This window comes from Pochonia chlamydosporia, chromosome 1 (genome assembly GCF_001653235.2).
Source record: "Pochonia chlamydosporia 170 chromosome 1, whole genome shotgun sequence".
NCBI lineage: Eukaryota > Fungi > Ascomycota > Sordariomycetes > Hypocreales > Clavicipitaceae > Pochonia > Pochonia chlamydosporia.
The window spans coordinates 6,753,023-6,778,967 of record NC_035790.1 but is presented as its reverse complement, the minus strand read 5'-3'; the positions used below and the strand labels follow the sequence as shown (position 1 = coordinate 6,778,967).

The 25,945-nt window shown below is 49.3% G+C and overlaps 11 protein-coding genes across 11 annotated transcripts; 3 read left to right on the top strand and 8 right to left on the bottom strand.

The window, feature by feature from the left end:
- Nucleotides 1–86: 86 nt before the first annotated feature.
- VFPPC_01789 (ATP-dependent RNA helicase MAK5) lies at nucleotides 87–2,534 on the top strand (the record flags this gene model as incomplete). The annotated part of the gene is made up of 2 exons (XM_018281559.1): nucleotides 87–1,592; nucleotides 1,659–2,534. 2 exons carry the CDS (start codon nucleotides 87–89, stop codon nucleotides 2,532–2,534), a joined length of 2,382 nt encoding a protein of 793 aa, XP_018150326.1.
- A 210-nt stretch (nucleotides 2,535–2,744) lies between these two features.
- VFPPC_13155 (artemis protein) lies at nucleotides 2,745–4,609 on the bottom strand (the record flags this gene model as incomplete). The annotated part of the gene is made up of 5 exons (XM_018290932.2): nucleotides 2,745–3,382; nucleotides 3,436–3,785; nucleotides 3,836–4,203; nucleotides 4,252–4,556; nucleotides 4,603–4,609. The coding sequence occupies 5 exons, from the start codon at nucleotides 4,607–4,609 to the stop codon at nucleotides 2,745–2,747; spliced, it is 1,668 nt and encodes a 555-aa protein (XP_018150325.2).
- Nucleotides 4,610–5,798: 1,189 nt separating this feature from the next.
- Nucleotides 5,799–7,936, bottom strand: VFPPC_01788 (pyoverdine/dityrosine biosynthesis protein; the record flags this gene model as incomplete). Its single annotated transcript, XM_018281558.1, has 4 exons — nucleotides 5,799–6,270; nucleotides 6,336–6,991; nucleotides 7,049–7,431; nucleotides 7,498–7,936. The coding sequence occupies 4 exons, from the start codon at nucleotides 7,934–7,936 to the stop codon at nucleotides 5,799–5,801; spliced, it is 1,950 nt and encodes a 649-aa protein (XP_018150324.1).
- Nucleotides 7,937–9,303: 1,367 nt separating this feature from the next.
- Nucleotides 9,304–9,621, bottom strand: VFPPC_18675 (hypothetical protein; the record flags this gene model as incomplete). The annotated part of the gene is made up of 1 exon (XM_022430251.1): nucleotides 9,304–9,621. One exon carries the CDS (start codon nucleotides 9,619–9,621, stop codon nucleotides 9,304–9,306), a length of 318 nt encoding a protein of 105 aa, XP_022286005.1.
- Nucleotides 9,622–10,040: 419 nt separating this feature from the next.
- On the top strand, nucleotides 10,041–11,941 carry VFPPC_01787 (FAD monooxygenase; the record flags this gene model as incomplete). The annotated part of the gene is made up of 5 exons (XM_018281557.1): nucleotides 10,041–10,101; nucleotides 10,171–10,413; nucleotides 10,476–11,030; nucleotides 11,091–11,426; nucleotides 11,499–11,941. 5 exons carry the CDS (start codon nucleotides 10,041–10,043, stop codon nucleotides 11,939–11,941), a joined length of 1,638 nt encoding a protein of 545 aa, XP_018150323.1.
- Nucleotides 11,942–12,492: 551 nt separating this feature from the next.
- Nucleotides 12,493–13,429, bottom strand: VFPPC_13154 (Concanavalin A-like lectins/glucanase; the record flags this gene model as incomplete). The annotated part of the gene is made up of 2 exons (XM_018290931.1): nucleotides 12,493–12,991; nucleotides 13,182–13,429. 2 exons carry the CDS (start codon nucleotides 13,427–13,429, stop codon nucleotides 12,493–12,495), a joined length of 747 nt encoding a protein of 248 aa, XP_018150322.1.
- Nucleotides 13,430–14,855: 1,426 nt separating this feature from the next.
- On the bottom strand, nucleotides 14,856–15,654 carry VFPPC_01786 (acetyltransferase, GNAT family; the record flags this gene model as incomplete). The annotated part of the gene is made up of 2 exons (XM_022428239.1): nucleotides 14,856–14,970; nucleotides 15,047–15,654. 2 exons carry the CDS (start codon nucleotides 15,652–15,654, stop codon nucleotides 14,856–14,858), a joined length of 723 nt encoding a protein of 240 aa, XP_022284759.1.
- Nucleotides 15,655–16,208: 554 nt separating this feature from the next.
- Nucleotides 16,209–17,207, bottom strand: VFPPC_15431 (PAN domain-containing protein; the record flags this gene model as incomplete). The annotated part of the gene is made up of 2 exons (XM_018293184.1): nucleotides 16,209–16,566; nucleotides 16,684–17,207. 2 exons carry the CDS (start codon nucleotides 17,205–17,207, stop codon nucleotides 16,209–16,211), a joined length of 882 nt encoding a protein of 293 aa, XP_018150320.1.
- A 1,048-nt stretch (nucleotides 17,208–18,255) lies between these two features.
- On the bottom strand, nucleotides 18,256–20,439 carry VFPPC_01785 (HET domain-containing protein; the record flags this gene model as incomplete). Its single annotated transcript, XM_018281555.1, has 1 exon — nucleotides 18,256–20,439. The coding sequence occupies one exon, from the start codon at nucleotides 20,437–20,439 to the stop codon at nucleotides 18,256–18,258; it is 2,184 nt and encodes a 727-aa protein (XP_018150319.1).
- Nucleotides 20,440–21,015: 576 nt separating this feature from the next.
- On the bottom strand, nucleotides 21,016–22,065 carry VFPPC_01784 (hypothetical protein; the record flags this gene model as incomplete). Its single annotated transcript, XM_018281554.1, has 1 exon — nucleotides 21,016–22,065. The coding sequence occupies one exon, from the start codon at nucleotides 22,063–22,065 to the stop codon at nucleotides 21,016–21,018; it is 1,050 nt and encodes a 349-aa protein (XP_018150318.1).
- Nucleotides 22,066–23,806: 1,741 nt separating this feature from the next.
- VFPPC_01783 (MFS alpha-glucoside transporter) lies at nucleotides 23,807–25,626 on the top strand (the record flags this gene model as incomplete). The annotated part of the gene is made up of 3 exons (XM_018281553.1): nucleotides 23,807–24,466; nucleotides 24,527–24,667; nucleotides 24,721–25,626. The coding sequence occupies 3 exons, from the start codon at nucleotides 23,807–23,809 to the stop codon at nucleotides 25,624–25,626; spliced, it is 1,707 nt and encodes a 568-aa protein (XP_018150317.1).
- Between the last annotated feature and the right edge of the window lie 319 nt (nucleotides 25,627–25,945).

Genomic DNA, 25,945 nt, shown 5'->3' with positions numbered 1-25,945 from the left:
TGAGCTTACAATTGCCACAGCCTCAGCTCTTCTACCAAACAGCAAAATAGCTGACTGGCAGTTGAGAGAATCGATCACAGCCCCTGATGGTCCCTCCCTCAAAGAAGCGCAAGGTTCCGCCGACCACTGGACCCGAGCCGAAGCGAAGTAAAAACTTGGCAAAGGCGAACACACGGCTGCCGAAAGCGCAACCAAAGACAGGCGGAAAGGGCAAGAATAGGAACGAAACATCTGCTTCGACCGGAAGAGCTGTGGTAGATTCTTCGTCTCTAGCCTGGCAATCCGTAGGCGAAGACTTCGGCGGTCTCCAAGTCCTCTCTGGCGTGGACGTGGTCAAGAATGGCGGAACAGTACAGTTTGTTGTAAAGAACGATAGCAAGAGCAGCCAGCCCGCAGTTTCCGACGACGAAGATGAGGGGGAGTCTTTTGAAGGGTTTGGCGACGACGTTGTGGCGAGCGAGCCTGTCGATTCCGGCGAAGCTGGCGATTCTCAGGATAGCGTGGAGGGCGAGAAACCTCAAGAAGAGATTTCAGCAGTCAAACAGGGCACGAACAAGAGCGCCAAAGCCCAAAAATCGCAAAAGCAGAGCGAGAACGACACAAACAAGAAAGGCAAACAGCAGAAGATTGCCGACAAGAAGCTACAAAAGCCCTCTGCACATGGGGCCGGAAACGAGTTCCTGGCGCTGGCAGAAATGGCGGACGGAGAAGCCGAAGACGACCTCGACATGGGCGACTGGGTGGCGTTGAATCTGTCGCCGAGCCTTGTGTCGGCGATTGCCAAGCTGGGATTTGCGAAACCGACTGCTATTCAACAGAAGTCGATTCCGGAGATTATTGCTGGTGGAGATGTGATTGGTAAGGCGCAGACAGGCTCAGGCAAAACACTAGCGTTTGGTCTTCCTATTGTGGAAAAATGGCTGGAGATGCACGAGGGGCAGCAGGATGACGAGGATGATGAGCAGAAGAAGAAGAGGACAGGTCCTATGGCGGTTGTTCTCAGTCCGACTAGAGAATTGGCCAAGCAGATTGGCGACCACATCAAAGCTGTGTGTGACGGGCTGCCTACGTCGCCGTACGTTTGTGTGGTTACTGGCGGGTTGAGTATTCAGAAGCAGCAGCGGCAACTGGAAAAGGCCGACATCGTTGTTGGTACTCCCGGTCGTTTGTGGGAGGTGCTCGATGGGGATGCCAAGCTCCAACGGCAGTTTACTCGAATCGACTTTTTGGTTGTCGACGAGGCGGATAGGCTGTTCAAAGTTGGACAATTCAAAGAGGCGGAAAACATTATCGGCGCTTTAGATGGGAAGAACCCTGAAGCGGATGATGATGACGATGAGGATTCTGACTCGGATGCTGGGATGAGACGACGACAGACATTGGTCTTCTCTGCCACTTTTGACAAGAATCTCCAGACTAAACTTGCTGGAAAGGGTAGAAGTGCCAAGGCTGGAAGTGATGAAGAAAAGATGGAGTATCTTATGAAGTGTCTCAAGTTTAGGACGGAGCCAAAGTTCATCGACGTCAACCCCGTGAGCCGGATGGCAGATAATCTTCGCGAAGGTCTGATCGAGTGCGGAGCCATGGAAAAGGTGAGATATTGTGACACTATTGTATTCCCTTGGGCCGGGATATGCGACTAACATTTATACCCGTAGGATCTCTATCTATACTCTGTTCTTTTATTGAACCCCGGTCGCAGGACATTGGTTTTCACGAATTCCATTTCTGCCGTTCGCCGCATCACGCCGCTCCTTCAACATCTCAACCTAAACGCCTTACCGCTCCACTCACAAATGATTCAAAAAGCTCGTCTCCGGTCCCTGGAAAAGTTCACAGCAGCACGCAACACCGTTCTCGTTGCTACCGACGTCGCCGCGAGAGGTCTCGACATCAAAGAAGTTGACCAAGTCATTCACTACCATGTACCCCGCGCCGCAGATACATACATCCACCGCTCTGGACGTACGGCACGAGCCGATCGCAGCGGCGTCAGCATCATTCTGTGTTCGCCAGATGAAGTCCTCCCCACCAGAAGACTTGCTAGCAAAGTCCACGCCGAGCGAGCGTCTGGCAAGAAGCAGCACTTCATTGAGAGCTTGCCCATTGACAGGAAGATTGCGTGTCGACTCAAACCACGCCTCGACCTGGCCAAGAAAATCACTGATGCAATCTTGGCCAAGGAAAAGGCTCACAGCAATGACACTTGGCTTCGGAACGCTGCTGAAGATTTGGGCGTCGAGTATGATTCTGAAGAGTTTGAGGCCACAGCTTCAAGTGGTTGGGCTGGTGGTAGTCGTGGCGGTGGGCGGAGGAGGAAGGAGAAGGAGGCCAAGGCGTTGACAAAGGCTGAGATGGGTGCGCTGAAGGCCCAGTTGAGACAGGAGTTGAGTCAGAGAGTCAACTTGGGTGTGAGCGAGCGGTATATTACGGGTGGTAGGGTGGATATTGCGCAGCTGTTGAAAGAAAGAGAGAATACGGTGGGAGGCATTTTCTTGGGTGGTGATAATTTGGGGTTGGGGTTGGGGTTGTGAATGCAATAAGCGATGAAACGGTAAGATGAAGCGAAACTTGAATAAATGTGAATATGTACGCGGTGTCTATATTTTCCTCTACGTGCGATATTTCAAAATATTCTTGCATGCTAAACGCTATACTTGTCTGTTGTGCGAATGGACCACAACGTGTCAAAGGGTAGGTGTTCACCAAGTTAGCTTACACTTCCCCCTGGTACTATAAAGGGTTTATAGCTCTACTTCTGTATCATGGTGATGGCCATCCGCGGAGAGCAGAGAGATTGGTACCCACGGCTCATCGCCGTTTGAATTGCTCAACATTGCGTCGTAAGCATCTTGTCTTAGAACGGAAAAGCTCGCGGATGATGAACCGACGGACAAGTCCGTCATTTGTGAGTCTGATCCGCACGCATCGAGTCTGCACTCGGTTTCAGCGGCTTCCTCACGCTGGCGCTTTCGTGGCGGTGTAGTAGGCTTGTCGTCGCTGTGGGCTTGAGGCCGGGTGTCCGCGGATGGATGACGGGCTTGAGGCGTAGTTGGCTCAGGTTCGGGCCGTGTCGTTGATACTGCATGACAGTCCTCGGCAGGCGCATTTGACTCGGGAATATTTTGTGTAGATGGCTCTTCTGCCAAGACATTCGTCTGCTGTGATAAGTTTCTATCCGAGCCGTCTCTGGTGCGTTTGACTTTAGGCGTGAGGTCTTGGCTCGTGTCGAGACCTTTGCTCTGTTGAGTGTCCCTATCTGGCGTTTTCACTTCACGAGATCGCATGTCGAGTTGCTGCGCCATAAATGGAGCCATTTGCTTGTCGTGTTCGAATAGCCTTTCCGAGCAGTACTTGCCGAAGAGACTCTCAATAGTCACCACTGGGTGTTTTAGCATAGCCAAAATATGTATGCGAGGATCGTTTACGACTTACTGTTTTCCATCCAGTACCGATCCACAGTACATGGCCAGATGTCTTTTGGTTTGAAGGCTTCGGCCAAATGGCATAGCTCTCTGTAGGGGGAGTGCCTTGCAAAGGGGAACAGAATTACCTTTGGCAGGCCGTCGGGTCGCGTATTGGCTGGCGGTTTTAGATTGCCAGACTTGTTGCGCAATCTTTCGGCTAGAGACTGTATTACAAAGCCCATGTCGGCGGAGAGATCGTCACCAAAGTCTTCAATATCCATATTCAATGACAAATCTCGACCGCTGGATGACATTCCCGTCAAAAGAGTCTTGATCTTGTCCTTTACTGAATCGTTGACTTCGTCCCACTCTGGTAGTCTGTGTGGCAGTTAGCTATTAGTTTGCATTGTTCAAGTAGAAACACATACGAGTGCAAGAAGACGTCAATGTCGTCATCTGTAATCCAGTGCAGCTCAGCTTCTCGAGAAAAGTCCGTTCCACCGCCTCCTACGCCCGCCTCCATGATGGCTTCACCACCAGGAAGGCGACACACCACGGGTCGGATTGACACAACTGAAGGGTGTTTGGCAACGGAACACATGTTTGCCTTCTCACAGCTATGGATGCGGACATTTGTATCGGAGGTGAGACAACCCAGGTGTTGAGTGTTTCCACACATATGTCCTGTTAACATTGCCGCACCCGATGCAAGATGGTATTCCTGTGCAAACTGTTGATCTGAAGACCGACTCTTTAGAGAATTGAATATTCGCAGCTTATAGTCGTCGACATGAATCTTGAAGAAGTTAGAAAGAGCCTGACGAATTCTCGAGCTTATACGTACACGAGAAGATAATGCTTTGGATAGAGCGATCCAAACGTCTTCGTAACCAAAGGTCCATGCTTGCAGGTGGAAGGTTGTATCTTTTGGGTACTTCTGGACCTTGGCTAGTAGTTCAGCTATTCCTTCTGATTTTGTTTGGAATGGGATATCTTCGAGGAATGAAGTATCAAGGTACAACTTGTCCAGGATTTTTAGCCCGCACGTGTATTCGAGTACGGCCGGATTTCGAGCAAGTGAGTTGACAAACCAAGGCTCTGCTCGAATGTCACCAGTATAGAGGATAGCCTTGCCTTGCCCTTCAATCACTTCTTGATGTAAGCTAATGCTGGCACGGTTGAGTCTGTGACTTACAGAACATGGTCGAGCCTGGGCAATGATTTGCGTCAAACAATGTGACTTGAATATTGTACCCATGCCGCAGCTCAATCACCGTTGGAGCTTCAAGGGGAAGCGCTTTCTTTTGGTTAATTAATCAGCAAATGAAGAAGAATTTGTGAATCAACATTACGGTGTCCTACCAAAACCTTTCGCAGGTGCTTATACGTTTGCTGTCTAGCTTCCAACACACCACGAACATAGTTGATTCTGCATGTATACCTTTCAAGCCGCAGGAGAATTTCTCGAGTGGCCGGGGAGCAATACACACTAAAATATTGAGAAATTTGAACAAAATAGGTGAGGAGACTTGCCAACTAACAAGGGAGATCTTAAAGTGTCTAACCCTGCCAAGTGATCACTATGGACATGGCTGAGGAAACATGCTAATGGCGGAAGCTGGTCGGGCTGTCGCCGAAAGAAATCAACTGGAACGAGTCAGTGATTACTGTTCAGAAAATAGTGTTTCTGATCGACCGCCAGACTGACTTCTTATCTCCGGAAATTCGGACACAATGCCGTTGAAGGTCGACATGATATCTGCAACGGAGTGCGGGATTGGGGAGAGATACACTGGATCATTGCTCAAAGCCGTTCATTTCCTGTCAGAAGTCTCATCATGCACGCAGTATATGCCATTTCATATTAGGGCTTGAGGTTGGGTTCGGTGTATATGGAGAATTCATGGTCGGATCAGGTGGTTGTGAATTAAATGGTTTTTGGTGTTCATATTTGTGACTCCCTGACAGTGCAAGACAGTGCAACTCGCACAGTAGCAGGCAACACCGCCACTGTGGTCCAGCAACTCCCAACTCCCAAGTTCGTCCACAACCAGGCAGCTTCAAGCTAAGCCTTGGCGCTTCGAACAGTCCGAAATGAGCCATTCGTCGGTCAAGATGGCCGTCTCTTGGCATGTCTCTCCAGCTTGAGCATGAAAATACCCATGGAAGCTCGGGCAATTCACAAAGTACGGCGCCGAATTGCTGAACAGGGAACCGAAACATCTTATTCTCGCCACGATTCGTGGGTGAAGTATGTACAATGACACTCCGTGCCCCTATCTTTACCAGACCTTGAACAAGAGGTATTTATTTACATGTCCAATTCGCAAAAACCTGCAGCACACTAAAACCATGCAGAAAGAATTTTCCACTCCCAGAACCTTGAACATCTCAATCAAAATGAATTCTCCAGAGCTCCCGATCGCTTCCAGAGATAAAGTCACTTCGCGTGTGCATCATCAAGATGTTGTCGCTGACAACGAGGTCTCCCTTCTCCCAAGTGTGGTAGTATGCAACCCGCCTATCGTGAAGAGTGGCGTCAATGGATTCGCAAATTTCTCGACTGCTGGCTTCATCATGGTCATCAATGCTGACTAGAGTGGCCTCGAACTTTGTTTTGGACTGCGGCCACGGCTCGTGATATCGAAGGCATGGTTTGCCGGTGGTGGGGTGGGAGGCGATCAATGGAATTCCCTTCAGCACAGTTGAATCGAAAGAAGAGGTTGACACCGTCCACGTTTTCTTGGCAAGGTCCTCTAAAGTCAACCATTTCGGAAGGTACTTGAACAGCATGGTTGACGACGAGAACAACGTGAAACCAGTGTCTTTTGGAGAAGAAGTAGCACCGGCGAAAAATTGGAAGCTGACGATCGTCGGTCAGTTACTTTGGCTTGGATTGTTTGGCATGGGAAACGCTTCGCAACTTACTGTGGAGGGACGGAAACGCGTACTTCTTCGCCCTCATTATTGAGCTGTGTGACCGTTTTAAACAGCCCGTCATAATGAAATGGCATCCATTCAGCTGAAAGGACGTTATTCAAGCCGCGAGTATCCGACCCCTGGTCTTTAACCTCGAGAACAAGACCAAATTTCCATGGTAGAGGTTCGCCGAACTGCTTGGCTTTCTCTACGAAAACGTCTTGCTTAGGTGTCTTGAAAAAGCCACGCATGACAACCGGAGAATTGATTTCTGCCAATGATCGAATCTTCTTTGCGTCAATATCACTGATAGTCAGGGTCCCTGGCCCGTTTGTGGGCTTCAACATCCAACCACTTGGGTATATCGGCTCGAAAGTCACCGGCCCGTTTGCGGAATCCCAAGAGAAGAGATCGGATTTTTCGCGATAGTAACTTGGCAGTCCGTTCTCATAAATGAGCTCGAATGAGTCATCATTATCGAATTCGGATCGCATACCAGAGACAATTGTACCGTCAAGCTTATAGCCAATGGTACAGTGCCATGGTGTCGTGAACATGGTGGAAGTGGGAAGCAGACTTATCGACAACTTGGCGGCACCTGTGGACGGATGAATCGACAAGCGCACATGGTCTTTGTACTTTTGTCGGACTGCACTTGCAAACGCCTATGCCCCATTGTTAGCCAAAGGGACCAGTTGGCCTCATGCTTGGATAACACTTACATCTCCCCGGCACATCATTTGCTTCGCAATATATTCGATTCCACGTTTATATTTGGATTTCGTGCGACCATCCTCAAGCGGGTAAACGTCTGCAAGATCAGTCTCCAAGAACTTTATGTAGCCTCTGTATGTAAGGCACACATCTTCACTCTGGCTGACTTCCTTCCACTCCCAATTTGGGTTTCCAAAAGTGTTGAGGAGGGCTCGCCGAAAATTTGAAGCGTTGGCGACATAAGTCATTTCATCCAGCTGCTCTGGAAGAGAGATGGACACGAGGTCTCGCAGTCGTGAGAATTCAATCTGCTCAAAGCCCCTCTCCTTGGCCAAGCGACGGAGCGTCTCGCCGTATGCCCAGACATCTTTGTCGGGGACTCCAAGTAGGTCTTAATGTTTCGGTGAGCGGTCATGCACAAAATGAGACTCTTGGCTGCATAGAGGCGAGAACTTACCATTATACACTAGCCCATCTGAAATGATGGTCAACCGCGCTCCAGGGGGGTATATGTCCCTCACAGCCTCGCAGAGACCATTGAGGTGAGCTAGGGCCAGTTCTTCGGCCCTGTCTGGCAGATTTCCAAGCACTTTGGATGATTTATTTGGCGATTTGAATGGAAATGCAGGAAGACACATCGGGATCTCTTGGCCAGATCTGACGTGGGAGTATATGACGGCCAAGAATCTTAAAGCACCCTCATCTGCTTTCTCTGGATTGTTATTTGACCTCTGCAAGCGGTATCTGTCGATAATTCCCAGGATTCTCGATGCGAGGTCAAGAGCGGAGCTATCAATCAACGCCGGAAAGTCTTCCATGCTAAGCCCACGAGGACTCTTGGTCCCCTTGGCCACTGCAGAGGCGCCATCACGCTCTGGTGATACAGCAATGGGCATGATGGTCTGATGAAAAGGAAATACAGACAATGAAGCGCTGAGAATTTTCGGTACAAGTTTAGGAGATACGTGATTGGGACCAGATGCAGGACAGCATGCAGGATGAGGACAGTTTATGTGTTTTCAACACTCAGCCATTAGCTTCTAACTACCGTTACGAGCACTGCTAGCATAACTCCTTTGCTGCATCCACTTCGTGGGGTCTGAATACTGGGATATTCTCAAGACTGTGTCGTCAGCCACATCTTGCTCCGCCGACTTGTCAGTTTCACGGATAGCAAACTGGTGGAGGGAAGAAAAGAATGACAAGACTACTTTGACGCAGTCACAGGGATCGTATCCGATAAGTGATCCACGGTGATCCCGGCAAACCGGTCTCTTCTGTATGGAGTGGTCGCATTGCAGATGCCAGCTTCGCGCATGCATCAGTGCCAACGAGGTAAGCGTCGGACAGATACATCAACTCTTCTTGAATGGTGTGAAGGCAAGGGATCTCGGCCTAATTTGAAACCTTCACTTGGTCAGATCTTCCATACTCCACGGTCAGCAAGTATGCGACTCAAGAGCCAAGGAATAAGACCATTGCGTCGTTCACGACGGGCAGGCTGGCTTGCCCGGAAGAGGACGATATGGACCCAGTATCGCGACGAGTGGCAAAACGAACTTGTAACCTTATGGGTTCTGTGCAGTTCAACTCCACAACATTTATGCCAACGATTGATAATCAGTCCCATCTTTGCAGGGACCATGGGTTAAGGCTACTCCATTGCAGTCCTCGGTCAACTCTTACAAGTTGCAATTTATGAAGAGTGTGCCAAGCAAGACTGGCCAAGTCTTGGGAGTTACTGTGGACTCTGTAAATCTCGAAATGCACAGCTAAACTGGACTAGACTTGAGGACTTGCCTTTTTCGGCCATGAGACCGAATTGGCTGGTGAAACAACCCTGGCCGGCCACCGAATGGGATGATGACTTTGCGCAAATCTCTCTAGCAATAACTATCACTACTGCATATGCTCTCTTGGTGCAGGCGGGAATTTTGGCTTGCCTGTCGGAATTCGGAAATCTTTCCATCTCACAAAGTTGTTCCGATTCAAGTTCTGCGTGTTTGGCGTGCCTGTTGTGTAACATCGCTACACCTCACGCTATGCCTCATCTTGCCACTACACTGGACATAACTTTTTCAGCGACAAAAGAATCAGATGTTCAATGTCGGCCCGTGGCGGGATGTTTCCACCATCCGCAACTTTACATCAGATCATATTGCGTGGCTATGCTTGAAGTTGAGCTTAATAATTCTGCAATATTGAGCCACAAATAAGACACGTTGATCGATGTCTGACATAGTTTCATGACTGCCAGGGCTTATTATACTCTGTGGATTCGGATCCTCTTGTCGGAATCGTGTTGATATTGACTGCTGGGCCGGTGCCTGAAGCCCTCGGCCTTATTTTTCCACGGCAGGCAAAGAACTAGGTTATGAGACGAGCTGCGTGGCAATGGCCCACAAGCAGCCACAATGCTACACAAGCATCTTTCACAGTGGCTGGTACTCGCATCTTGGATGAAGTTGAACGACGGCGATAACCGAGTGGGATAGTAGGAACTTTTCCAAGTCCATTGGCAGGATCTTGCTTGGCAAGGTTCTGATTCCGTGTGGCATGAAACTTGTGCAAGGATGACCATCAGCCCATCAACAAATGTTGTGCTACCAGACAATCCGTCAATGACTAGTTAACCCAGTCTGCGACCCGCTATTCGCTTGCAAAGTGCCGGCCGAACTTTGTCATTGCCAGCTTCCCAAGAATTCGCTCAGCTTCAAAAGTAAGCTTGTCAAGAAGACTACCTTGTTTCAGGCGCAGGGGTGGAACATGAAAGAGCTTGGCCACGAAGACCCCTGCAATGTGGTTCAAGTCGGAACTCTCTGATGGAGACGGGCCGCAAATGCTATCTTTGCCTGACTGTGGTCAGCTCAGATGCCGCTAGTCAGTGGCTACATTATCAGGCTCATGTAAATGTTCAAATCTAGTGCTACTCTCGTATGCTTTTATTTTTAAAGTCGATTTGATTCCATATTTCGACATAGACCAAGACAAAAAGACAAAATGCATGCGGAGAGAGATATGACTGGAGATACTCCAACCGTCGATGTTTGCATTATTGGTGGTATGTTTCTAAGCTAAGAGTGCTTTAGTGTTTAACGACATTGGACTCAGAATTAATACGATAGCGTAGGCGGACCAACTGGCCTCTTCACCGGGCTCTTGCTTCATCGGCTTGGAGTTTCTGTTTGTATCATAGGTGAGCTTGTCAATTTGCCATTTAACAAGACGGTCAACGCTAAACCATCCTTTCCAGATGGAAAACCAGGTCCTCTTGAGCTGGGCAGAGCCGACGCACTCAATGCGCGAACTCAACAATATTTAGAGGTAGCAAAACTGTTGGAGGAGCTCCTACCAATTGGCCTCAAATGCAATAGTGAGTTATCTGTCCTTAAAATGAAAGTTTAGTCCATCTTTGCTTACACGCCATTGTCGTAGCCAGCTCTACATTTGCAAATGGAGAGTTCAAGTCACGCCAAAATACGTGGTGGGTTGGTCTTGAACACACGCTGCACAAAAATTTTCTCATGATTGGGCAACCTGTTGTTGAGAACGTTCTTGCAAGCAGGTTGCAGGGACTTGTTCGTTTCGGGGAACAAGTCGTTGCTGTGACTGAAGATGACAAGGGCGTTGAAACCGTAACGCAGTCGGGCTTTAGGATTCGCAGCAAATACGCCGTGGGATCTGATGGCGCAAGGTCCTTGGTTCGCAAACAAATCGGCGCATCATTCTCTGGAACCAAGCCTGAAATGCTATGGGCCGTACTGGACACCTTCATTGAGACCGACTTTCCCATTTGCCCAGAGATTATTACGTTCCAGATGAATGGGCAATCTCGTGTTTCTTGGATTCCACGAGAACGCGGAATGTGCCGGTTCTATGTTCTTCTTGAAGGAGATGTTACAGAGGAACGAGCCAAAGAGTCTATCCAACAACACTTGGCCCCTCATAACGTCAAGTTCACCAAGACTGAGTGGTACAGTACATTTGATGGTATGTCTGCATATCGGGGATGATACATCTGAGCCAGGGCAGCGCTAATTATGCCCACAGTTAAAGAAAGGATTGCATCAACATTTGTGTCCAAAGGCGGATCCGGTCGCATCATTCTTGCAGGTGATGCAGCTCATGTCCATTCTGTAAATGGGGGGCAGGGACTCAACACGGGCATGTCAGATGCCTTCAATTTGGCCTGGCGTCTAGCAGAGGTCGTCAAGAGTTCCAAACTTCAACCAGGGGCAGCAGATAAAATTATTCGAAGTTATGATACGGAAAGAAGAAGTACTGCTCGAGATGTCATTGACGTTGCGGCTGCTCTGGTCCGTGACACAGTTCACACAGCCAAGCAGTATGTGGGTACAATTGAAAAGAATGCCGGGTACATCACTGGTAAGCGAACAGGGAACGAACCAACAGACAACGGGAACGGGAATGCATGCTAATCCTGGGTGCGCATGTTAGGCATGGGTGTGACATATCGCGAATCTGGGTCTCCTCTGGTCCAAGCGTCGGAACATGGCCTTTGGAAGGCAGGCAACAGGTGCCCAGATATGGTTCTGAAGAAGAGCAACGGGAACGAAACAATGCTGTATACTGAAACGACATACGGCAAGTATCTCATCTTGCGAATCGGAGACATTCACGGCGGCGACTTTGGTTTCAAAGATATTGCAACATCCTACGCCATTCACCCAGCAACTGGGTTACACATTGAAAACGACAAGTCAAACTCAAGTAGCGGGGCTGAGAACGGAGAAGCCGAGGCACACAAGGTTTACACGGCAGACTGGGCGTCGAAGGATGATCCTTTCGTTGTGGTAGTCAGACCAGATATGTACGTTGGCTTTGTGGGTGAGAGTCTAGACTCGGCAAAGCAATATCTCAGTGACCTGTATATTAGTTAGGTGCAAGCACAAGGGTCTTTGGAATTGGTGGAAAGATCAACTGGTACAAATTTGATTCAAGTTGGCGCTTAAGGATTTTGCATGAGTCACATGTCGCTGTTTTGTTCCATGAACGGTTTGTGCTATGATTCTGTCTGATATATGAACTAGCTTTAGATACATTTTTCTTAGCTGATTCGAGGCAGCAGTCAAGCCTGCTCTCGAAAACGATACTCCCCGGTCGTTAAAGCACGTATGATCCCGAGACTGTCAATCAACCATCAAACCTCAAACGACAGAAACGAGCAACGAAGGAAGGACGGGGTGTGAAACTAAAGACACTGCGAGTAATATTGATTCGCAGCCTTGCAAGTCGAGCCAGTCTGGCAGCATGTTGGACCAGTCCAACCTTGACCACCACATTGAGCCCACTTGGCAACACACTAATACATCTCACGTCAGTCGAGTGAATCTTCAAGGCAATCTCAAAGAAGACGGGCGAAGCGAACGCTACGTGGCAATCCTTCTTGCTTCTTCTTCCTTTCGTGCTCTCTGCAAACAAAACACCACTTCTATCCCCATGGGCGGAAACGAAAGAAACAATCGCGCTCACTTACATTCGTGTTCCCACCACCGTTCCCACCATCGCCCCCATCACCAGACGAGCCGCCCTGCCCAACAGTAATGGATGCCGACCCGCTGCTGTAGTAACCCTCAGTAGCGACAATCTGGTAGTCGAAGGAGCCCAGCTTCATCCCCAAGGATGCCCATGCGTTGAAGTGGTTGCCCGTTGTAACGCTACCACTGGACCGTTTGTCCCGGCGAACAGACCAGTACTGCTGGAAAGTTGCTGTCCCAATAATAGACGGCGCGTTCACACGTGTGGTCTCGTAGATGTCGTAGGTAGACCCGTCGCTGGTGACTTGGCCTTTCTTGGTGGCACCAGTGGAGGGGTTGTAGGTGCCGAAGTTTTCAACGATGTAGTACTCGATGAGTGGTGTTTTGGTCCAGCCGTAGATGGAGAGGTAGCTGTTTCCTGAGGGGGCGTAGGTGCCGGAGTAGGTGATTGTTCTGTATTATGTCAGATGAAGGGGAACGTGAAGATAAGTTGGTGTTGTTTGTGTGGAGGGTATAGCCATCATGGAGAAATGGGTTTCCGTAGGATGAGGATGATGAGATGAGATGAGATTTCTGTGTGGCACAGGAACACAAGGCATGGTGTAGTTGTGAAGTGGTGTTGAGAGATGATTGTAGGATATACCTTGGGCTTCCCGGATTCCAGCCTTTGCCCGCGACAAAGTTTCCTCCATTAGACCAAGAGACGTTGTATGATCCGCCTGGCCCGTTGTTGTAGTTGACGTTGGAGTAGTCCGCCCAGAAAGAGTAGAAGTAGCCGTTATCCGTGCCTGTGCCTTGAGCTGTTCGCTCGACTAGAGTGTTTGTTGCGGATGGAGCACCCTGAGTAAGAGATACTCCGGCGAGGAGTGCAACAGCAGAGAGAAGAAGCATCTTGATGAAGTTTGGCTGAGCTTGATGAAAAAGTGTGCTTGCTGATGGGTAACTTGATGGCATGCAGCGCATCTACAACCTGAACGACGCCGAGCATCGTGAAGCTTTTATCATCCTCTCATGACGATACCAATTCATCCGAAATTCGTCAAAACTCGACACCTTTGAAGCCATTCAATTCATCCATCGTCGTCAACCGGTAAAGTCGCTAGATCCAGCCGCTCATTACCCAGCTCCTCTAACCACACAACAATAACATAGCACGAGACTCCTCAAACTTCAAAAACCCTTCCTTCCATCCATCCGACGAGGGCCGTGCCCCCAAGCATCTGAACTCTTCGATTTTACCACGCGGCTAATTCGTCTCTCGACTACCGCATTTTCGGAATACCACGTTCCTATTTCCGGACGGGAAAATTAGCACAGGGCAGCTGGTCCGTTTCATGCCTTGGCAGTCGCATGATGTCAAGTACCGAATGTGGCAGCTGAGACTAGTCCTTGTGTATAATTGCCGATTTTATGAAAGGGGCAGACTTTGTGCGACGTGAGGATATGTTTGGTGCTGGATTTAGAAGGAGGTTTTGTTTAAAGAGGCAGGCATTGTCATTGTTGGTGGTCTGGGGCGTGTGGGGAAATTGAGGCTAAAAGGGCGACGGGTGCGAGATCGTGATGCATTCTTCCGGACGGCTAAATGGGAGGAGGAATTCATACGAGATTTGCGAGGATGAGCGGGCGAGATGTTAACTGGAGATGAAATTGACTTCTTGGGGTGGGAGGGATGAAAATTGGAGAGACTTGAACTTGGTTGTGTTCTGTGGTATAAGCATCTCTAGATAACATTGAGGGCAGTAGTTGAAGATTGGTTCTAATCTAAGGTATATTTCGTTTTTGCAGGTTCCAAGTGCAAGAACCCTGTATACTTCATCTAGATCTTGTTGAATGACTCTATTGTATTCGCACGGACGGCCAACTCTAGGTTGCCAAGACCCAAACAAGGTATATCCCACCTTGCTCGAAACACATCCAATTCTACGGAGTACTGTCGTATCTCTTCCTACAAAGACTCTGACAGGTCCAGCGTTACCCTGAATCTATTAGACACAGACCAATACCAAGAACATAGGATACGCATTTTGACTCACCATGATACCGACCAGTGCGGCGTGGCATTCAAACTCCTACACATTGCCCGGCTACCTTCGTTATCAGGAGCTACATCCGCCGAGGCCCATTCGTGACCAGCGCACTTGTCGTTGGAGAATTCGACTCCAGTTCGACGAAGAAGCTTTGCTGCGAGGAGCTTGGCTATGCCTCGTCTTCGATATGCGTCCTGTGACCGGGTGAGTATTTGATACATGGCGCGGTGCAATCATAATTTACCTCGCAATGTAAACTTATCAAGGAGCCATCCAGACCTACCACGTTGTTAGCAGCAATGCACGTATTTTTGAGGGCTCCAATAATCACCAATGAAGGCCCATGCCACAGGAGTCCCGTCTTCTAATTTCAGCATCAAACCCGGAAGCTGAACCAGCGATTCCCTAGCATAGTCATGTAAGTATAGTTTCTTTGGTTGCGCATAGAACCATTGCATCGTGACCAGAAAACACATACGGCGGCCTAGGAATATCCGTCCTCGACGCCACAAGCCTGCAATCTTCCAAAGACGCCTTCTCCCAGTGCATACCATCCGGAGTCTCCTTCGGCTCAGGCACATCCTCCATTCTAAACAACCACTTGTCATAATCCCCAGACGGCCGCGGCGTAACTCGTCCGTGCTTAATCAAAATGGCACGCACATCCGAGTGCAAGCTGCCGAGAAGTAGACTATTTCCGTAAACCAGCTTCCCGGCATATTCCTTCCGTAGCCGCACTAGTTCCCGGACGGTATTCATGATATGCTCCTCATGTATGGGTGCCTCATCCTCATTCACCTTGCCCTGCTCCATGGACGAATACATGACCATTTGTGTATCCGGCCCGGTGGAGAACTCGGCATACGCAACAGCAAAGTACTTTGGCGTTGTGGATGCATCTTGGAGTTGGCCAATATCAGAGGAGAAGATGATACGTGCGTCGGGGGTCGTGAAGTTCCGGTGCAAGGCGAATTGGAGACGACGGAGAAGCGTGAGTGACGTGGGGAGTTGTGAAGCCAAGAGGTCTAATAGCTGCTCTGGCGGAGTGGTGAAGACGCTGACTTTTGGGGCTGGAGTGTAAGCCCCCATTGTGATGTGGTTTCTGTTTCTGGAATATATGTGCTTATGGGGTATTGGTGATGAAAGTTGAAAGTTTCAATGTTAAACGGTTCAAAGTTGCTGGTTGGAGAGTCATCAATTTGTGACTCGTTGTCGTTGTGGGGATGCAGCTAGTTGACTAGTGCCCGTTTGACGGAGATGACATACCAGACAGCATTTGGCTGCTAGGAACAAAACGCCTTCTTGATCGGCATCCAATCGGTAGTCCGAGACAAGCCGAACCAGTCAGTCTCGGCGAGATGAGGTTTCCGGATGCAAGATGAGATCTGTTGGCGGTGTGGCCGACATGGTGATTGGTCGTTGCTCAACGATGCACACATGATATTATGATAGTCCAAGCTCCTTGACTCGTAATAATCAGATTTGATCATGTATTAAAGAATCTAATGTGTGTTCTGTGTAGGTAGTCGTTACATCATGCCGCAGATGCCCGTCGTAGATATAGTACAGCCAAAAGGTATAAGAATAAACACGCTGAAACTGAAATGCCCGTCATCCATCCAGACGGTCCCGCAACCAACACATCATTCTAAAATGGCAAAATCCCACCCGCTCCGAACAGAAGTAGGAGACTTCAAGTCGCTCTTCAGCCAGCATCTATGGTCGCTGCCTCCGTCACCAGGAATGACACCCCAGCTACAGCCAGTACAGTTGGTATAACCCGCGCAACTGTTCATGCAATCCTGCATACTGGCTGTCCACACAACGCCCAAGTCGACTGCTCCTCCACTCCCGACATAGTCGACTCCACATACCCGTAGAAACGTCTTCTTGACCGATTTTACTTCGTACTTGGTATTGTTCGCCGCAGGGCACGCCAGCAGTGCAGTCTGCGTGGGTTCGACCGCTATTGATGTGGGTGTGACTGTATGGATGGAGGCGCTGAATAAAACAACCTCAGTGGTTAGCATTGCATTCTAAAATAAATTTCTGCATGTTCGTGCAACGCGGTGGAACACGCTGTGGAACACTCGGCTGTACAAGTTGTTTGAGACATACCTGGAGAGGCTATTTGTGGCGTTGTCTCCGTTCGATGTTGAGGAATGTTTCGAGCCCACTCCCACGCCAATGCCAACACCAAGCGCGATCACGACGACAAGAATAGCTACGCCGATAGCGATCCAAAACACACGCTTTCGCACGCCGCATATCGTCACTTGAGGAATCGGAGCGGGCGGAGCCACGTGGTCGTAGCTGTAATCGTATGTGTAAGTACCGGCTGCGTGCGGGCCAGTGCTCAAGCTGCTTTGTTGATAACCGTCATCGTCCAGAGGAGGCGGTGTTCCCTCGCGATAAAAGGTCAATTGATCCTGAGCTTGCTGTTGCTGTTGTTTTGATGCCGTCTTGTCGTCTGCCCATGCGACGCCTTTCGACTTTGACGTATTGTTTGGCCGTTTCCCGCCCGTGGAGCCTGATCGATTGGATCCCGAGGTATTTGAGTTTGAGTTTGTGTTTGCCTTTGACGGCGGCTGCGGAGTTGGCCCTCTTGAGCCGTTGTTGGCTGCGTCTCTTCGCGTGGCCATGTCGATCTTGTGCCCCTTGGGCGCAAAGCTGAGTAAGGGACCGCAGAGTAGAGCACTTATGAACCAAAATGATACAGGAAAATTAGATAAAAGAAACCAGAAGGAAGGACTGTGGTCAATTGAGCGACCGTTTCACACCAGGTGTTTTTGCTTTTTTTGCCTCAACGTGCCCCGTACTCGGCCGATTGCTGGCCCAGGCGCGTCATAGATGGGGAATTGGAGATACACGAGAGAACGTGGTCGACAACGACCCCAGCCGACAATTCGGCGGTATAGATTCGTTTCGACGCACCTTCTGCAACGCCTGCTTCTTGCGACGTCCTTGTTGGAGATATTTTTCGCAAAAGATGATGGAATGCGGATGCGGCAGGCTTGTCAACTTGTAATTTCCCCCGATGTCGACTAAGCCGGGTTCATCACGTGGGTCTCAATCTTAGCACTCGAACCGGATGAACGGGGATGAGAGATTGGACGAGACAATCTTACGCTGCCCCTGTTCGCCATGTTTTTCTGGCCCTTGACACCCATGACAGTTGCGTAGCTGCTCGGCTGTGCCCGCTGTCAGGAGATCAAATGTTACTGTGATCGCGAGTCTAACGCAATTCGCAGTTGGATATTTTTTGCTCAATAGCCCCCAAAGCAACGAAGCCAGACTTGATGAAGATGGGCGCAATTGGTGAGTCCAGCATCACCTGTGAAACTTGGAGCGCTGAGTATGGAAATAGCTGTGTCGGCTTGGACTGTTTCACTTTTCTGCTAGCTGCCAAGGGCTTGCCAATCTCCCGAAATTGCCACCGGACGCTATTGATCAACGCCTGCTATTTAGCCCGTCTGAATTGCGAACAGTGACATTTGCCTACTTGTCGAAGACAATAGGTTGGTGAATGGTGTTATAGTCGTCTCGTGCTCAGGCATTTCAGTCGCACTCATCGCGGGAGCTTTATTTTGTCTCTCAAGTAAATGGCAGCACTTGCCATTTTACTCCAGTATGCATTGTCTTGGTTTGACCAATCATGTTGAAAACGATCAGTCAAGCTGATGAGCGTACCTATGCCGGTTCTTGGTCCCTCGGGCTGCCGTCAAACATCTGCTTTTGCCAACCTCTGCAATCAGGTGTCAGAAAGCTCAGCTCAATATCATTTGATGTAACGCCCAAGCCATGCACAATATTCATGCGGGCACTCAAGCCCAGGCGCATCTTTGCATCCGGAAACAGGTCCAAGATTCTGTCGCCTCCAGACTGCCTGTCACAACTGAGATCAGGTATTACTTGTTTCCGAACGCCAGCGGTATCATCAACATTCCAAAACGGATCCGCGCTTCGTTTCACCAGCCACGCGTGAAGTTGCTTCTGGTACCGGAGATCGTCTACTCCCCGTTCGAGGATAGGGACACCCGCGTCTTTCGCGAAATGAGATGCCCGCAGAATTCGACACCAAGGCACTCCAACATTGTTTTGCTGAGCATGGCGGTGCCGGCCTGGTTCGTCGTGATATAGACCCCAGATGATGTACATCATGACCTTAGATGTCAGGGTGGACAAACTAAGCTCGAATAGATGAACACCGCCTATTAGACCAAACCCCCGGTTGCAGCTGTATTTGACAAAGCTTCGAAGCATTGGTACAGTGGATGGAGAGGAATCATGAGAATATATTCTCGGATACCCTCCTATTACACTAACAGTGACGCTATACCTGCAACGAGGCGGCTGGTTAACCACACAGCAAACGGCGTCGATTGACGAAGCCGTATGATCTATCCCCCTGGGAGAAGACCGAAGAAGACTGGGACCGCTAGGACGCACGAGTAGCTTGACGCGTTTTTGCTCGCACTCATTCATGGCGACCTGATGGATGGCCGTCCAGCTCGAATCGGGGTCCTCCATGTTCGGGGTTCGATTATAAACCGAAAGGGTTATGGCAGCAGGATTCCCGTTCACCCTGCGAGGATTTACCAAGAAGATTGAGTCGCAGGCTATTCGACGATACAAGTCGGCACCCATATGGGAGACGAGAATGGCTGGTCGAACGAGATAATCTGAAGCACTATGACAATTTAAAATCCCCAACGCCCAGTCTTTTTGGACGTCAAACTCCACGTTAGAACGATCGCCAAACGGATAGCCCACTTTGCATGGACACAACCAAAGGGTCAACTTCAACACAGTTTCTGACAGCTCGATCGGTTCCATGTTGTCAGCCAGCCCGACTGCGAGCCTCGGAACCATTTCATTATCGAAATCGTAATACTCTCGTTGAGGCACAATAGGGGCGGCAACCTCGAATCCTTTGGGAGATCTCGAGAGGCAGCCGGGGCGACTAAATGTTGCTTCGTCCCTTTCTGGCTTTTCCCTCCAAAGCAAAAGGGAGTGATCGTTATTCCGTGCCAAAATGGCTGCTTGAAGCCTCATGAAGGCCTTGTCTCCTTCGCCGTAGAGTAATGGTAGGTTGACGTTGAACAATCCAATCAGTGAGTAAGACATGTCCTCAACTCGTGTAGTGGACCGGTTTGTCGCCCAGTTCATGATGATGGCGGCATTGAGCGACCCCAGGATATCGGGAAGATTGTCTCTGGCATTGCACCCCTTGCACTTCCCACTCCGCAATACCGACAGTGCGCCCGAAGTCGAAGCCGATGAGCACATACAATGCCGACTAGTAAAGACCTGAGGTAATATTCTGGTGCGATCGCATATGGCGGTGAAGAGAGTCTCATCTCTGGACCCAAATCCAATCCAATTCTTGTCAAAAAAGACGACATGTCTCGGGGCTATCAGCTCCTGGAGAGTCCAGCCACGGTCAAACCAGCGTGATGAGCAAAAGTCTTTGTTTCCAATAAGTAGTGTGACTTGCGCGTGTCTTTGGGCTTCCAGTGACTGTCCTCCTGGTATTTCGAAATCTTTGAGGTAGGCGTAACAAATTGAAGACTGCTGATACCATTTGAACATGGAGTTGATTGCCTCGGAGAGCTCTGCACTGCTCCCTTTGTCAATGCAGCATGTATCGATCCATATGTATTTGTAGCCGTCGCATCTGGCTTGGACACAGCTCTGTTTGACCTTTTGGAACCGTGGCAGATGATGAAGACGCTCAGTTGGTGTGGCGCACAAGTCCTCAAATGTGGTTTCAGTGTCGTCCCATGTATGCGATAGGATTGCGTAGGGGGGTATGTTTTCTTCTGCGCCGTTGAATTTCTCGAGGACGAGAGTGTGAGTGTTGAGAAGGCGCATGTTGTTTGCTTTGGTGTGAGTTTGTGGCCATGGCAGATTGGTTACGATCAGGGGTAATACTCCATGTTGGAGTGCGTAATGACCATTCTAAGAATACCTGGGGGGAGACCAATAAATGGCTTTGAATTGATCAGATTCTGGATTGCCGATATTGAGCAATTGATGTAGAAGTGAAGATGTTTGAGCGCGAGACATGCGGGGATGTGGATTGGAGTTGGGGTTGAACAGGGATCTAGCTGCATCTGACGACTATGTCCACGATTCGGAAGGCAGGAGCGATCTGAATTGCCAAACGAGACTGATGAGCATGCAAGCATAACATTCAATATTTCCACCGTCTCATTTCTTTTCAAAAGTCATCACTACATGGATAATTGGAGACTGTTATTATAGTATGTGATTAAAAGGTTTACCTTAAACATAGTAAAGTGAATTGTCCATCTGTAAGTGCATTCCCTGACCTGATAAACTACATGTACATTTAAATTTTTTCTCGGGTATCATCATCTTCCTTCCTTCCTTCCTTGCCTCTGTTTCCTTCCCCTCCCCCATCTCCAATCTCAACACCAGAGCAGCTCAACAACACAGCCTCGCCCTCAACTCATCATTCAATATCTTCCCCTCCGGTATCGCCATGGTGATCTTATGACTCCCCGCCACTTCTCGCTTCAACACAAACTCGTCAACCTCTTCTTTCGGGTTAGCCATCTGCGCAACTTCGACTTCCTCAACGGACACACCATTCCCATACTTCCCATCGCTCGGATCTACCACCAACGACTTCGGACGACTGGCAATGCTGTCCATCTTCCCAGCATTCTCAACGGCGACTTTCGCAACACTATCCTCGCGACCCCTGCCACTCTTACCATTATTAATTAGAGATGAAACAGAACCTTGCGGCTGAGCAATTGAGCTGTCTGTCTTTGGATTGGAAGATTCGGTGCTCTTCAATGGTGTAAGTGATTGCGACGAACCAGTGATAGACGCAGTCAGAGCCTTCTTGCTCCTGCGGAACGACATCCAGAAATTGCGCTTCTTCTTCGGTGTCTGGCTAGTTACGGACTCCACGTCGCCTCCTTGCTTCCACTTCGGCAGAGGTCTCCCCATCTGCTCGGCTATGCCTGGGCGTCTCCTCAGTGGAGGAACGAGAGGCGCCGGCTTCCAGTCTGCCACCTTTGCGTTTTGCTCGTCGTCGGATTCGCTTCGAATAATCCACGGCGCGATGTAAGCTGGTAGACCCGTTGCTTCGTCGTATATTTCTTCGGCGGGGAACATTTCATCCCATGCGACTTCGTAGATGGATGCTGACATGGGTTCTGCTGTCGGAGGTGGGTTGGTGCACGTGTGCTCTTCGACTGATTGAATGACTTCCTTTAATGTAGGGTTCTCAGACTCGGCGTATACGGATGACGCCGAATCGTCCGTGACGGATGGAAGAGGTTCTTCGGAGCATTCTCTTGAGTCTCTTTCGGGACTCTTTGGTGGTATCAAGGGGATGGGAGGCTCGGCTTCGGTAGTGTCTGAGTACGGTATTGTGACAAAAGCAGCTTCGTCGGCGTATGATGGATATATAGATGCCGTGGTCGCACTTTGGTCGCCAGGAGAGTCTGTGTAACCGTCCATGTTGATTAGTTTGGATGTGTGACGTCAGGTTCCTCAATGGTGACTGAAAGTTGCGAGGCTATGGGAGGTGAATGGTCGATATGTTTCCAAGAACAGTCGTTTGGGAGCTGAGATGGAGCTACAATTCGAGTGCCAATTATGAAAATATGTGTGGCCGGCCTATGCTAGCTGGATGGTGCAGACTATATACCCCTGGCCCTTGACTCATTGTCGAATAAAGTCAATCGGGAACTAAGAAGAAGGAGGATGCTTCTCTAGCTGCTGAACTTCATGGAGCTTCCTCCTTTACTACGTCCCGGAGGGACTTCGCAGTAGCTAGTTAGAGAGTTTGACTCGGCAGAGAGGCGTTTCTGTTCCTGGCGAAGTGCCGAGGAGCTCTTCAAGCAATGGGACCTAGCTCCTGATTCGTACTCATTATTGGACAGCTGCAAAAGATGCTCTTCCATATTTGGAAATGGTACCAAGGTATGAAGCAAATGATGTTATCGTGGTGTTGCTGGTGGTAGGTATGCCCTCAGGTGTTAGTATCTTCGTGTATTGCATTAGGATTGTTGCTACGAGACGTCGTCAGAGGCTTTGGGTGAGCTTTTCGATGCATCTTCTCGATTCCACTAGTTGACTTGCTTCTAGTACATTTCTTTCTGCTTTTCAAGACGCCCACGATAGCTTCTTTGACATATTCCCCTTTCCTGGCTATGGAATAAGCTTTGACTATAATGGACCGGCCTCTACGGCAGAACCCGTGACAGAAACTTTGTCCAAGTTAGTGGATCAAAAGCCCTAATATCGTGTAATACTAGAGCAAACAATGACGCCGATATATTGAAATGGCCATCTTGGTCATATGCAATTGAAGAGGAGGCAAGGAGAAGCCGAATTGCATTACGCAGTCGGCACATTGGATCCAATCATGTGGCTGGACACACCTACATACGCCGAGGAACCCGGTGATACTTCAAATATCAATCCGAAATGGATTCATCCGAAAGGGAAACGTGGGCCGCTACGGGTTAATTCGACGACAAGTTCACAACAAATGAACCACGGGGGAGTGTCATTCGGCCGAATAAGGTATAACACTTCAACTTTGATAGGATGACAACACTCTAAACCCATTTGAAGGAAGTTGTTTATGTAAGCTCTCCCCTTTGTGCCTCTCTGTTACTCCCATCCCTTGGAGGGTGACGCTAAGAAATATTTGGAAATAACTCGGTCTTTGTGTTGATCACATCGAAAGACTTGAGCTGCTCAACACAACTAGTTCCTGACCCCCATATAAGCCACTCAATAGAATATGACAGCCGCACCAATAGCACTTACCACAAGGATTCCATTCATTCGGATACACAGGATTGCGTTGTCGGAGACAAGCGCTCGGGGATAGCGGGGCCGAAGTCTGACAGTCTGGGGTAAATGTAAACTAAGAAACTAGTTTGCACTTGAAATGAAAGCAGTGATTGGTGCCCACAAGTCACAATGTCTTTTCCAGTTTACTGGGAAAAGATGTGGCTTTGAATATTCAGCCAAATCGGCATGCGTAGCTGTGGTGATTGGTTCAGTTCTTGGGGTTTGTTTGAACTCGGTGGAGAGATGACCGATGTTGAGGAGTTGCAACTGTCTTGTTGCAAGTTTATCAAGGGGAGATGTCCCCAGAAGATCTCATGTTCAAATAATCCGGAAAGTTCTTAATCGCGTAACCAAACTGCAACTCATGTAGCCAAACTTCACGAGGAGAATCAGCATGGCCAACCACCAAGAAACACAGGCAGCAAGCACTCCTCGCCAACAAGATGTCATTGAAACAAGTCATCTTGCCACCCGGCCAGTTCAGCTCGATGACACCGTCCTCGTGAAAATGGCCAACACGGTCTCCAACCTAGGCGACCTTACTCAAGACGCCGCAGCGGCCACGGCATTCGAGAAGAAACTCACCTTCTTCCAAGCCATCCGCATGTACCCCAAACCGGCCTTCTTCTCCATGGTCATGTCACTCTCGCTCATCATGGAAGGGTACGATACTTCCCTCCTAGGCGGTTTCTTCGGCTATCCCCAGTTTCAGCGTAAATTCGGCGAGCCAGTTGGTGACGGAACGTACCAACTTACGGCCACTTGGCAATCTGGGCTACAGGCCGCGGTCCAAGTAGGTGAGATTTTTGGCCTCTGGATAGCTGGTGTTATTGCCGACCGGTACGGCTATAAGAAGACCTTTTTTGGAGCGCAGGTCATGATGATTGGCGTGATATTCATCATGTTCTTTGCACAAAACTTGACGATGCTGCTCATTGGGGAAATATTGTGTGGTATGCCTTGGGGTGCATTTCAGACATTGACGGCAACGTATGCTGCTGAGATTAGTCCGATGCCTTTGCGGCCTTACCTGACTACATATTGCAACATGTGTGTAAGTGCACTGTTTCTCCTGGTGAAGATGATTTACGACAGGTAGCTAACAGGGTGAAAGTGGGTTATTGGGCAAATGATTTCTGCAGGTCTCTTGACTGGCCTTCTTGAACGAACAGATGAATGGGGATGGAGAATTCCGTACGCAACCCAGTGGTTTTGGCCCATTCCCATCATCGTTGGCATTTTTTTCGCGCCAGAGGTTTGCAACACCCCATAATTGCTGTGTAAGATATTAATACTAATATATACCAGTCCCCATGGTGGCTTGTCCGCCAAGACCGCATCGAAGATGCTAAGAAGACGCTTCGGAAAATGGTCTCAGCCAAGGACTCAGACTATGACGTTGATCAAAACGTCGCCATGATGATTCACACAAATGCCCATGAAAAGGCTGTCAGCGCAGGAACCTCATACAAGGACCTCTTCACGGGGGTTGATCTTCGCCGAACAGAAATCACCTGCTGCGTCTGGATTGTCCAAGTCACATGCGGCATATGGTTTGGCGGCAACGTCTTGTATTTCCTGGAGCAAGCTGGTTTTAGCACACGGCAAGCATTCAACTTCAACCTCGGCCATAATGCCGTCGCTCTCTTTGGGACTCTCTGCTCGTGGTGGGCAATGGAGTACGTCGGCCGGAGAAGATTGTATCTCTGGGGGTTGGGCATCATGTTTGCCATTCTGATGCTTGTCGGGTTTCTCGGCATCCCTGCTCCTGGAGAGGGCATTGCGTACGGCACAGGTACTCTCTTGATGATATTTACGTTTGTGTATGACGTGACGGTTGGGCCGGTATGTTACTGCATGGTGACGGAAATACCGTCTACTCGTCTGCGTATCAAGACGGTGGCCATGGCGAGAAATGCGTACAACATCATTTCCATTGGCGCCAATTTTCTCAATAATCCGATTTTAAACCCCACGGCTTGGAATTTACGCGGAAAGGGAGGCTTTGTATGGGCACCCTTGGCGTTAGTGAGCTTTGTATGGGCGTATTTTCGTCTGCCGGAGCCGAAGGGTAGGAGTGCGGGAGAAATGGACGTTTTGTTTGAGCAGGGGGTATCGGCGAGGAAGTGGAGGAAGACGGAGGTGGATGAGTTTAGGTCGGAAAATATGAAGGCTTCGTCTGAGGAATTGGACGAGAAGGCTGTTGCGGGTTGAAGGCGTGGCTACGATGGATTCCGAGATATTGTTGGTGGTAAATGATGATGTTCGGCGTTTGCGATCTGTGATGATGATGTTTTTTCGGGTGTTTCCGATGTGTATGCACGGGAAGATAACATGCTAAAACAACATGAATATATGTATTAACTAATTGTTTCTCATTGTGATTGCATGCTAACATGGAAAAGCTTCACCAGCCAACAAGCGCTGTACAGTCAGATTCAACATCTAGGACAGACCACCCGTCTCGACTGACTTACCAGCGCCCATGATTGCAAGATATCAGGCCCCATGACTCGGGGCAATGTTGACATCG